The sequence below is a fragment of the Oncorhynchus kisutch genome, linkage group LG24, assembly GCF_002021735.2.
Source record: "Oncorhynchus kisutch isolate 150728-3 linkage group LG24, Okis_V2, whole genome shotgun sequence".
Taxonomy (NCBI): Eukaryota; Metazoa; Chordata; class Actinopteri; order Salmoniformes; family Salmonidae; genus Oncorhynchus; species Oncorhynchus kisutch.
The window spans coordinates 27587850-27601125 of NC_034197.2; the positions used below are offsets into that span (position 1 = coordinate 27587850).

The following is a 13276-nucleotide window of genomic DNA, read 5'->3' on the forward strand; positions in this document are numbered from 1 at the left end:
CACATTGTGTGCAGGCTTTTGCTCAAGCCCAGCTGTAACACATAGATTCAGGAAAATCAACTAATCATGGTTTTCAAATGATTTTTAATTATGCATGTTAGAGATAAGCTGGAACAAATGCCTGCACTCCCTGAGGTCTTCCAGGACCACTAATCTGCTAGTTTCTCAACCCACTTCAGATGCATTACATAGCACATTACAGCCTCTCCCTGAACCTCCAGACACAGCAGATTAAAATGTTCTGGGAGGTTGTGGTCAGGAGTGGCTGAAGAGGGTGACTGGTTGTTTCATAGGGACTGCAATATCTCTTCAGCTCTCAATCGCTCTTATTTCACATCTCTGTCCTGTCTTCCCCAATCAATCCCTCTATCCCCCGTTCACTTCCTCTATCCCCCGTTCACTTCCTCTATCCCCCGTTCACTTCCTCTAAACATAATTTGGTAGTTTATGAATTTGACTCTTTTTCTCCTGTATTTGCAGTTCATCTGAATTTCAGTGCATGGGTCTCTTTCTAGCTCTATTCTGTTGTTGCTAGTAGATCTGGATCTAGGAGTGTGTCTTTGTCTCTGTGTACTTGGCAGTCCTTCACACTGGAAAGCGCTGGTTCATTATCTGCCCCGTGGCTGAGACGCCCACGCCAGACAGGGAGAAGACCTCATCAGACGCCTCTACAGCCAAGGGTGCGTGTACACACACACACACACACACACACACACACACACACACGTGGGTGAATAAAGCTGCGTGTGTGAGAGAATGAGCTAATGAGCGTGTGTTGTATGTGCTGTGTAGGGGTCAGTTATGTAATGCCAGTGTTGCAGTGGCTGTGGTGAAGGGCAGGCTTTGTGCTCCAACTGACAGAGCTCTGATGGGGGAAGACAAGTGATGATGTAATACCCTCACACACCCACAGGACATCTCTCTCCTTGACTCCACTCTTTAATTTCATCTTTCTTTAATGCCTTCTCTTCTCTCTCCCCTGCTCTCTCTGCTACAGAGGCTCCTGATATGTCATTGTCTAGGTCCAGCTGCAGTACTACTCCTCCTGTTCCTGCCCTGACCACCACAGCCCCTACTCCAGCCACTTCTGCCCTCCCTGCACCTCAGAGCTCTAGTCAGCCTCAGGACCCCAATGTGGGCAAGGCCAGAATGCAGCAGCCCCAGGCCTCTGGAACCAAACCCACCACCAATAGTACCACTGCTGCTGTGGGCCGCCACGAGCCCTGTGTCTCCATGGTAACAGACATCCCATGCTGCCCCATTGTTCCACCCGTGTCTCTGGATGTGAATGGGGTGGGACATAAAGGGGCGAGCAGCTCTTCCTCCTGTCTACCCAATCAGGGGGCCAGCCTGTCAGGAGACCCGCCCCCTCTGGGCTCCCACCAACCTGTGGTCTTGCAGCAGCCCTACGCCACACCCAGCATGGTGGGTGGAGGAGGTGGAGCCACAACACCATCACAGCCCCAGAGTCCAGCCCACCAGGCCTCCCAGCAGCAGGATGGACCTGGTGGATCCGGGAGTGGAGGTGGTGGGGGCCTGGGGGAGTCTGATGGAGAGGGCCCCCCCAGGGTGGAATTTGTGGACCGCACAATCAAGACTCTTGATGAGAAGCTGAGGAACCTGCTGTACCAGGAGTACGCCCCATCTGCTCCCTCCAGCACCGCCTCAGACCTCCAGGGCTTCAGCACAGAGGGGGTCAGCTCTCCCCTTGTCTCTGACAGCCAGACCATCACAGAGGGGGGGCTCCCCAGGAAAGGAGAGCTGCTGGTAAAGATGCACCGTGTGTGTGCGCACACGTATTCCGATTGGGGCAGCTGCAGTGTTTGATCTGATGTCTGTGTGTGTGAATCCCTAGTGTGATATTGATTCAGCCATTGACTGTAATCACTGGCAATTATAACTCGCAGCCTTTAGTGAGACTGGTACTGTGTTTAGCAGAGGAAGTAGAGCTCAGGGTTGCTGGCCAGATAAAATACATTATACTCTGCACTCATGGCGGTTTGATCTCTGATGCGGGTTGTGTGGGTGGGATGGCCGTTGATATATTTAGACACGGCAGCGGTCAGAGAAGGACAATGGCTAGACAAACACCCTGTAACCCTCATATACTATTGACCAAATACCCCCCCCCCCCCCCTTTACCCCCCGCTCTCAGCCTCAGATCCCTGAGCGTACAGATAGTTTGGATACCCTGAGTGACTCTGCAGGTAAATAACATCCCAAAACACACATTTTCTATCAAATTATCCTATGTATTGTATCCATTTCTGACTATTTGGGGGAGACCCCAAAGTGATTCAATTGTTTTAATGTTTCAATATTTTGTCACGCCTGTAAAGGTGTGTTGAACACTGACATGATGGGCAGTTCCAGTTCCTATGGTTCCAAGAGCCGTTTTCAGGTAACTTTACCAGCTAAACATTCTGAAAAGAGAAACCATCTTGAGTAAACCAAAGTTGACTTCTATTTTATTAGATTTAATTATTCTTCTGACGTAGGTAATATTTTTCTCAAGATTTAGATCTAGTTAACAGTTTATTCAATACGATATTAAATGTTTAAATAGTTTACTCAGTTTCAATTTGATCATGGTCTTTTCTCCCCCTCCAGATTGTCCCCACTCCTCCAGACGTCATCATCCGTCGTTTAGAGAAGGGCAGAAGTCGCAGCACCTGCAGCTCCACGGCTCCCTCTAGTGGCTCGGGGGGCTCTCACGCTGCAGCTGAGGGGGGAGGACGGCGAGACCAGGGGTGTATGGCCGTGGGCAGGTTCTCAGTGATAACCTCCGAAGAGGGGCTAGAAAACACAGCCAAACCTCACTGTAGCCACCGCTACTCAGCCCCGCCAGACTTCTACCAGGACACTCCCACCTCCAGCCCCAACGCCACCCCCACCCTGCTCCCACGCGCCCACACTGCTGATGCTGCCACGAACTACTCTTTCCACTTCGACTCTGACTCAGGGGAGGAGGACACCAGTAGTTTAGCCCCTCCCCCTGCCCACCACAAGCCTCCAGTCCACGCACTCTCGGAACACAGCGGAAGTGACCTCATGAAGAGGGCGGTGGCCTTCCTGCGCCGCACGGGCCGCAGCAGCAGTGTGCATAGCTCTGATTCGCCGAGCCGGCAACCAGCGGTAGCGAATGGCCACGCCCTCTCGCTGCCTGGACCCGGCCCCGCATCGTACATCAGCAGCGACAACGATTCTGAGTTTGAGGATGCGGACATGAGGAAGGAGCTGCAGAGGCTGAGGGAAAAGTATGTGTACACACACACACACACACACAAATATGAATTCATACAGGGTCAATGTTAACTCATTTGAAATATAGCAAACTATCAACCACTGTAACCTTCATAGCCCTGGATAGGTTTGTAGCCCATTACACGGCAGGTAGCCTAGTGGTTAGAGCATTGGACTAGTAACCGAAAGGTTGCAAGATCGAATCCCCGAGCTGACAAGGTAAAAATGTGTCGTTCTACTTAACTGCTGTAGTGACCTTTTTTTAAATTGTATGAGTCCATATAAACAACAGTTCTCTCCAACTGGGGGAGGAAATGGAATACATTCTTCCATATTATTGCATGTAGATTTTCTCTTGCGCTCTCTTCCTCCCCAGACACATGAAGGAGATCTCAGAGCTGCAGGCGTTCCAGAGGAATGAGATCGAGCATCTGTATAAAGAGGTGGGGAAAGCCCTGCCGCCTGGTGTAGGCCTGCTGCACGCTGCGCCCCCTAGTGGCCGCAGACGTAGGGCCAGCAAACACAAGCTGAAGGCGGGCAAGCTGCTCAACCCCACAGTGCAGCAGCTGAAAAACAACCTGAACACCACCACCGCCGGTGAGAGGAAAGGTGTGTGTGGGTGTGTCAGACAGTGGTGAGAAGATGGGAGAGAGGTGTGATTGATAGAGGGGGATGAGAGTAGGTGTGAGTGGGAGGAGAGCGAGAGAAAGGTGAGTTTGTGAGCAGTGTTGGGAGGATTAGAAATGTGTTAATAATAAATGAAAAATGTATCCCCACTTCACCATAAAGCTGGCTCTGTGGCTTTATTTCTCTCTGAAGGTGAGAGTGCACCGGGCTTGTCTGGATCTCCAGCTAAGAGCTCCATCGTGTCTGATGGCTCTGCCTGCTCCAGTGGCAGCAGCTGTAGTACCAGCAGCACTCTGCCCAGCACGGCCCCACAACCCGTTCAGACCCAGCAGCCCTGTTCTCTCAAGGGCTCCCTCTCCTCTGACAGCATCTATGGTGGTGGCATGGCCACACACGCTGGCCCAGGGCAAGGTACCTACACACACATAAAGGACATGGGTATACACACTGGCATAGCACACATATTTGGCGTATACCCGTACCTAAGAATGCATCTCTCACTCACTGGATTCACATAATATACCAAAAGAAAACACACCCAAACGTGTCACTCACTGAGATGTGGACACATACTCAAACACACTGATTTGTACTGAGGAACAACTGAACAAGAAGAACACAAGACCATCAGCTTCAGTATTCTAAGCTCTAATATTCTAAACTGTCTGAATCGGAAGTCTCATAAGGAGACATGGTAATTGCTGCATTGCAAATAGTCATGATTTATCAGTCTTTCATTCAAAGCAAATGTTTTTAGGCAAATGTACACAAGGTGAGAGTTGCATCACACATGTCTTCCATGCCAAAATACTGCCACAATACTGCCACTATACTGCATACAGCTTCCATTGAGGTGTCAGCAGTTTAACACTCCTCATGGTAAAGGTCTGGATAGATTTGGGAAAGGTAACCTGACCAGTGCATAGTGACAACTTGTTCCTGTAGTGAATGTGCAGGCTGTCTCTTGTTGCTGGTTTAGCCCATGTGGCTGTACCCTGTACTGGTGCTGCTGCTGTTTGTGGTGGGGGTTTCTCATCCCAAGTCTCTGTGCACTTTTACAGAAGTGTCTCTTTGTTTCTTCTCTTCTTCCCTCTTATATTAATTTTTACAGGATGGACGGTATACCACCAAACGTCAGAGAGAGTGACCTATAAATCTAGTAGCAAACCGCGTGCTAGATTCCTCAGTGGACCCGTGTCTCTGTCCATCTGTTTGTATTTGTTATTTTCTACTTTTCTTCACACCTCTCCTCTCTTTATCTTTTCTCTTGACCAGAATGTATGTTTTTAGATAGTGGATCCTCTCCCCTCATCCTCACCCTCTTCACTACTCCCTATTCCCAACACAAGCGTATGTCTGCCGTTTTGTCCTCATGGCTTTCTCCCCTCAGCCCTAAGTGGTTTTGGGTTTAGACCTTCCTCCATACAAACGCTTTGTGCACTGCTTTAAACAGACTCCAAAAGCATCCCAGCTAACAACAAATATTCCCACAACTTTAGAGAACGTTCCCTTAAGTCTCATTCGGAAATTAACATTTTAATAGGAATGTTTCCAACAGACCATTCCCTTAATGTCAAATAGAACATACCCCGGAATGTAATTATATTCTACAAACATTTGTGTCCAGTTTTCTGTGGGTTAAGAGAATGTTCCATCAACGTACCACCATACACAGAACATGTTTGCCATGTTCTCAGAATATAAAATATTAATGTTCTGGATATGTTAATTAGTATGTTGCAAGAATATTCCTGTGTCCAGTTTTCTGTGAGTTAGGAGAATATTCCATCAACGTCCCACCAAATGGCAACTATGTTCTGTGTATGTTTGGATGTGATGTTGAAGGAATATTCTCATAACCCACAGAGAACTGGACACAGGAATGCTCTTGCAACATTCTCATGAATCCTGTCTAGAACATTTTAATATTGGCAACAATGTTCTGTGTATGTTTGGTGGCATGTTCTAATAACCCTCTGAAAACTGGACACATGAATGTTCTTGCAACCTCTTCATAAAACACGCCTAGAACATGGTTGTATATTCTAAGAACATTGTAACCACGTTCTAGATAAGTTCTTTGACATTAAGGGGATGTTCTAACTTTAACACCAAAACATGCAAAGAGGTTCTCAGAAAGATTTTGCTAACATGGATCAAATGTTCCTTTAACTAATGAAAAACTGGACACTCAAACTTTAGGGGAACATTACAGGTTATTTTACTAAAACATTCTCTCTCCCTACAATTGTTAGCTGGGATACTGTATTGTCATAGAGCTAGTCTTCTCCAAACATGAGCGACGCTAGATCTGAAACCTGAGCGAGAGTGTATCCTATGTGTGTTTTCATTTACTCACTTCCTTAATTGTATGTCTTGAATTGAGGCGCATCGGCCCACAACCCCTCTGTATACCAAGAGAAAAGCCAGCCCTTCCCCTGATAGCCAGCCAGGTTCCAGAGAGGCTTGCGTTGATCGAGGTCCCTCTCTCTCATATTTGGACTGGGAGGACGTTGCAGGCAGGCGGGGGGCAGGGCACTGAAGGAGACTGGCTCCTGCAAAAGGGCTGTATCATTAATATTATCTACTTTCTCTTCTCCCGCTTTACCTGCATGTCTTGATAAGTGCTGACTCTGATGTGCTCCGGCTATAGTCTCTATGTGCTTTTTTTGGTTCCTTTATGTTATGTTTCACAGGCATTGTTGTACTTACTGGTAGTTGAACTGTTTAGAAATTAGCTTCAGGGGACTTGTTACTCCAGTAATTACAGTATTGATGATTCAGTGATTCGGCTCTCCACTCATCGTGTGTGTGTGTCTTAGCTTTACTATCAACACTGCATTTTCCATAACCTTTAACATGCCATGTAATAACTGAAATAATACAAGCCTGGAGCCTAAAACATTGACTTATTCCAAGTAAGTTTAAAGAAATGTTTTAAACATGACAATAGGACGAGAAGTTTACTAGGAGCATATAATGTGAAGGTCTGAGGTACAGTGTTGACCTGCCCCAGCTTACTGTGGACCAGTCTTCTCCGAACCCCCTGTACTCTAGCACCATACCCAGGGCCTTCTCTGTCTGTTCTGGCTCCTTTTATTTTATTTCTGTTAATGTTTTGGAATGACTGCACAATTGAATAGGACCTAGTCTTTCCCCCACTCCCATTACGTCTCACTGATTTTTAAACCCCCTTCTCCTCTCCACTCCTTTCTCTCCTTAACCGATTTGGTAGCTGTGTGTGGCTTGAAGCAGCTTGTCCACAGACCTGTGGTGTTTAGTGTGTCCCGGCCTAACTGTTTCTGTCTCTGTGCTGTTTTACCTTATAGGGTCCACACTGAAACGACTATGTCTAGGCAAAGAGCGCAGTAGTAGTAACTATCTCATTTACTTCTTTCTGTCTTCGCTCTTTTTTTTCTGTTTGCATGCGCACCTGTTTATATTCACGTGTTGTGTTTGGCACTGGAAGAAAACATGCCAGATGTTGTTAAATGTTGGGCACTGCTGCACAAGGAGTGTCACCTTCATAGATTGATTTGAATCCTTTTTTTAATTTGGTAGTGCATGACGGTGTTTGGCCTAAATGTTGGTGCTCAATAATGAGACTTGTGTGGTTGTCAGCATTAATGGTTTCTGTTTGTCTTACTGTGGTAGATCGGTTGGGTGGGTGGTTGGTGTTCAACCATGCTGTAATCCTTTGGCTGTTGGGTTTGAGGGGGAAAAAATAACATTTGCTGACCAGTAAAATGAGATCACATTTTAACTTTCTCCAGAAAATGATTACCAATCAAAGGGACATTTTTAAGGTACACTGAAAAACAGAAACTCCCTCATTCCCAATTTGAGTAAATATACAGGCTCTACCCAGGCTGGAAGTAGTTAAAGTGCCTTAATGGACAACTGTAAAAGGCCTAACAAACAGCAGCCAATTGATTCCATCGGTAGGGTGTAACTGGGCAGAGTTTACAAATATTTCTGTTCTAGGGTCTTCTCACGGTGCCAGTGCAACTCAGACAGCGTCCAATCAGCAACAGCCACCAGCTGTTCCCACCCCTTCGTCATCTCCTCAACCAATGGCGGCTCTAGCTCAGGCCCAGACGAACAACAGCAACAATAAGAAGCCAGGCACCTTCACGGACGACCTGCACAAGCTGGTAGATGATTGGACGAAGGAGACGCTGGCGGCCAATCAGCCACGGCCCTCTCTGAACCAGATCAAACAGCAGAGACGCAGGCAGGACCTGGAGGGCCGAGCCACGCCCATGGGAGGAGCCACACAGGAGGTAAATGGCATAGAAAAACACATCAAAAGTCTTAAGACTGTATCACCAGTGTGGGAGTTGCAGCCTACCTTGCTCTCTTTTTAGATTTTCATCAAAAAGCAGTTGACATAAGTCCCTGTACACAATGTTAAACATCCCCTTTGGTTCTTTCAGGTGAGATGTGCCATCCTTCCAAACAAGTTCCAGCTGCCTCTGTCCTGTCCACTGACAGTTGTAGGCCTAGCCATGCCCACTGACCTGGGCTCCAACCCCTCTGCCATGCTCCAGCCCGGGTACCTGGTACCAGCAGGTCCTTATGGAGGGGTTGTGCCCGGCCCCTTATACCCCCAGCAGTGGTCTGGTATGCCCAGTCCTGTGGGGATGATTGGGGCAGCGGGAGGAATGCCCTACCCCACCAGGGCCAACCCAGGGTTGCAGGCATACCCCCTTACCCTGCACAGCCCTGAGAACGGCCCTAACACCAGGACTACCTAATGTGACAAATCGCACCATCTTGCACCCAGCAACCCCCCCCCCCCACCCCCCACCCCATTGCACCTGATGCTCAAAACAGACTGCCCCCAGTGTTCCCCTCTATCTCAGCACCCTCACATCAGGTCTTACCTAATTCTGTGCTAATAAACCTAACTCCACTCTGTCCCCCCTGGTTCTCACTCCAGGGTTACAATTGTAATGAAATCAGTCTAATCACTTTTAATGGGGTGACGGGATGGAAATAGAATAAAGTAGGGCCCACACATTTAGATGCACCAACAAATGGCTTATGGGTCGTTCCACCTTAAAAAGCACAAGAGGATTTTGACAACCACCATCTCTGATTGTGCTAAAATTGTTTCTGTAGTTAGAAACATAAGATTAGCATTCCTCAAACTATTTGTTGAAGTATAATTTATTGCCACACCCTTTTTTAAATTTCACTGATATTTAAGTGTTTATTAAATGGATCACATTTTCTTTACAACATTGGGTAGAAAACCAATGGCTTTGGCTCAAGGGAATATGTTACATAGGATGAAGAAGCAATACTCCAAGTCAGACAGAGAACTGTTGCTGTATACTGGGTGGGATTGGTGTGGGGGGGTCTGTGGGTGGTTGACCATTTTTATTGATTCCTTGTGTCTTACTCAATTGTTGGAAGAAGTTTGACCCAAATCGTATGTTTGGTACTATGTGAATCCTATAAATTTAAAAGGGCCAAATTGGGTACAATCAATTAGCTTAATTTCTCAAATTTAAACAATGTTGCAAGAATGCCAATCTTATGTTTCTAACTACAGAAACTATTTCAGAACAATCTGAGATGGTGTCATGGCTTGCTGAAATGACATGGGATGACTCTTGTGTTGAGTACACATAAGAATGTGTCTGAGTACTGGCCTCTACTTGACTGTACTACTCAACCCCTCCAGTGTTCCTATATGCAGGATAGTCCTGCTCCACTCTGCTCTGATTATGTGGTTTGATGCTTTATCAAAGAGTAACATGCATGTAAATAACCTGTGAGCTTGTAAATCTCCAGTGTGCAGGTAGATGTATAAACTACAACACCTGAGGTTTTCCTGTGTGTGCTTGCGCACAGTATAAATGTCCTTTGTGTGTGTGTGTGTGTGTGTGTGTGTGTGTGTGTGTGTCAGAGTACCTACTGCTTTGGTCTTGACTTAAACTCAGTCATACAAATAATATTAGCGGTCACCAATGTGACGTTTTCACAATCCATCATAACCAATAAGCAGTAATGTTTTCAGAAAGCTTTTTATCGTTTACTAACGTTTTGTCAACCTTAATACACTACATTAGAATACAAGGGTTTAAGATGACAGGATACCTGTATTTAAGGTGAAGTTCTCTGGAGGAGTGCCTTGAACATAGCTTTTTCTGTGAAATGAAGCCTGTCCAAATCACATGGATTTTATTTAATGGTGCCTTGAGTGCCACTTCATTTTTTTAATGCTTTGCAGACACTTTTTGGTTTACATTTGAATGCCCTTGTAGCACTGCATGTTTATTTAAGTAATAAAATCATGTTTTTAATCTTTTGTTTACGCCACCCTTGTGAAATTTAGAACGCCATAGACGTGAAATGGACAGTTGCCTTGCGAGAACAGGCAGTTGATGTAGCTACAGTTTAATAAGAGAGAACACAAGTCAACCCACTCATTGGGCAGTGGTTAGTGGCATAGAATTAACATTCCAATTCAAGTCAACGTTCCCCAATGGATGGATCAATTGAGTTCCCATTCAATATTTGTAGGTCTGTTTTTAGAGGGGAGCCAGTAGTGTCCAGCTCAGAATGTAGCAGAGGCAGGTTTGCCGAGCGAGACTTAAAGTGCAATTTCACCCCTCCACCTAGCTTTCGTAGTGGCCTTGCCACAAGCCTTATCCAGGAACCTGCAACGGGAGCTAGTTTCTTTTGTTGCCTTTTTTAGTTGAAAGTAAGTTACAAATCACAAAGAAAACACTAACTGCATTTACAACTGCAAAATATTTTCTGTTGGGCCACAAGCGCATGGCTCCTATTATTAAACACGTGATTAGTGGAATTACCACTTATTTACTCGTCTAATGTATTGTTTAGTGTTTTTTGAGCTTGATGTCGATGCTGCTAGTGTGTCTGGTGGATCCATTAAGAAGGAAAGGAGGAGTTAGGGTGTGTATCTCGTGGTACTTGATAACACGACACAAGCTGATGCACATCCCTCCAGTAATAAATACCTTTTTCAGAGGATACGTTTTCTCAATGAGATGTTCATGTGAAGCAGTGTTATTATATTGCCTTGTTGACATTATTAAATGCTGTCTCATTTCCCAGGTGGTTTTTGATACCCTGGCTTTCTTTTCTTTATGGTTTTGAGTGTTTGATTCCTCTGTTCAGAATGAAACATGCTAAATGCAGATGGATACTTGATTGAGGAGAATTGCACATGGCCTGTGTTCTAACCATAGCCTGTATGAAATGGGTTCCCAACTTGTAAAAATATGATCATGTGTGCCATTTGGCAGATGCTTTTATCCAAACTGACTCAGTCATGAGTGCATACATTTTTACATATGGGTGGTCCGGGAAATCGAACCCACAATCATGGCATTGCAAGCACCATGCTCTACCAACTGTTCAATATGTATCCCAACGTACATAATGGGATTAACCCCCCCCTTATCCTCCTGACCATTGAAAGAACAGCTCAAACTGTTCAAATATTGTCCATACAGCAAGATTATTATTATTATTATACCGCCAGCTAGAAATCTCACAACCACCACACCAGTTAAAGGTTGCAGCACTCTAGTCCTGCAAAGCTGTGAATTGTACAGTTTTCCTGTAGTTAGTATTTGTACATTTTCTTTGTTTTGAAATTTCACATCAGTGTTTGTTATTCCATCAATTCGGTTTGAATTGGACTTTTATAGGATATTATGCAGTCTTCTGCTTTGGTGAAATACTTCTAGTATTAAGAGATTTATGTTCTCTGTTACTTGTATCTAACAGTAATGCTACACCTCCCTGTCTTATGCTTAGTGAGCAGAAAACCTCTGTTGGAATATTCACTGGGAGGCAACATTCAGATCCATAGAAATGGATTGTATAGAGTCAATATGATTATCTGAGGAATAGCGCACTGTGCTTCTTCTGATCATTGCATTTCTAGCAGTTCTGAGCAACATTGCCTCCTGTTGAATATGCACCCCCTTATGGAAGGCTTGCAAAAAAGCTCTGTGGGATTTGCTTCTGCCTGCTGTGCATTTCCCACTATACTACCTTACCAACCCAGTCAGCCCCACTCTAATCACAAAGACTGTACATGTTTAAAGAGATAAATAAACATTATTTTGTGCTTGATGATGTCCTCCCTTTATTCCTCAAGAATCTATTAAATCTAACTGACAGTTTTTATTGAGTAAAGATTTAATCATATTGTACTGAACAGATGTGATAAATTATCGGGTTCCCTTTCCCCAATAAAGTGTTGAGGGTAAGTGCATTATATTATGCGCATTGCTTATTTTCACAGGTTCTGGGTGTTGATTTGTCCATATGACGCACCAGTAGTTTCCATCTGCATTGCATAAATCATTCCACTTCAAATCCTTGACCATTGAACAAAAATATAAATGCAACATGCAGCCAATTTCAAAGATTATACTCCGTTACAGTTCATAGAAGGAAATTGGTCAATTTAAATGAATTCATAAGGCATAAATCTAAGGATTTCACATGACTGCGAAGAAGTTGGATATTGGCAGGAACTGGAACATGCTGTTCACATCAATCCAGGCCATCTCAAACTTGCTCATTGGATGACATGTTTGGTGAGTATGCAGGCCATGGAAGAACTGGGACATTTTTAGCTTCCAGGAATTGTGTACAGATCCTTGCGACATGGGGCCATGCATCATCACACTGAAACGTGAGGTGATGGTTGCGGATGAATGGCACGTCAATGGATCTCGTCACAGTATCTCTGTGCATTCAAAATGCCATCGATAAAATGCAATGTGTTCATTGTAGCTTATGTCTGCTCATAGCATAACCCCACGGGCACCATGGGTTCATAACGTTGAAATCAGCAAATCGCTTGCCCACACGATGCCATACACGCTGTCTGCCATGGAAGAACAGGTGACTCAATAAGGAAGTGGTCAGGTTATGTGAATGCTACGCTACAGGACTGTTTTTCTAGCACAGACTGGAATATGTTCAGGAATTCATCCAATGGAATTGAGTACACCACCTCATTCACCGGCTTCATCAATAACTGCATTGACAACGTCATCCCCAGAGTGACTACGTACATTTCCCAACCAGAAGCCATGGATTACAGGCAACATCCGCACAGAGCTAAGGGCTAAAGCAGCCGCTTTCGAGGAGCGGGACACTAATCTGGACGCTTATAAGAAATCCCGCCATGCCCTCAGACAAAGCGTCAATACAGGACTAAGATTGAATCCTACAACACTGGCTCTGATGCTCGTCTGATGTGGCAGGGTTTGAAAAATATTACAGACAAAAGGAAACCCAGCCACGAGCTGCCCAGTGACATGAGCCTTCCAGATGAGCTAAATGCCTTTTATGCTCGCTTCGAGGCAGGCAACACTGAAGCATTTCACGAGGGCACCAGCTGTTC

The 13276-nt window shown here is 45.3% G+C and overlaps 1 protein-coding gene across 13 annotated transcripts in view; it reads left to right on the forward strand.

The window, feature by feature from the left end:
* LOC109869015 (serine/threonine-protein kinase WNK2) overlaps positions 1–11991 on the forward strand; it is a 64666-nt gene extending 52675 nt beyond the window's left edge. For 9 of the 13 annotated variants that reach the window (XM_031803577.1, XM_031803581.1, XM_031803585.1 and 6 more), the window contains 11 exons: positions 582–680; positions 998–1767; positions 2156–2207; positions 2340–2401; positions 2611–3257; positions 3620–3852; positions 4063–4281; positions 4982–5080; positions 7200–7244; positions 7855–8153; positions 8307–11991. In XM_031803577.1, coding sequence (XP_031659437.1) covers positions 582–680; positions 998–1767; positions 2156–2207; positions 2340–2401; positions 2611–3257; positions 3620–3852; positions 4063–4281; positions 4982–5080; positions 7200–7244; positions 7855–8153; positions 8307–8627 — 2846 coding nt within the window. In that variant the 3' untranslated portion in view covers positions 8628–11991. The remainder of the gene's footprint in view (positions 1–581; positions 681–997; positions 1768–2155; positions 2208–2339; positions 2402–2610; positions 3258–3619; positions 3853–4062; positions 4282–4981; positions 5081–7199; positions 7245–7854; positions 8154–8306) is intronic. The other 4 variants (XM_031803580.1, XM_031803582.1, XM_031803583.1 and 1 more) reach the window with 4 other exon arrangements.
* The last annotated feature ends 1285 nt before the right edge of the window (positions 11992–13276 follow it).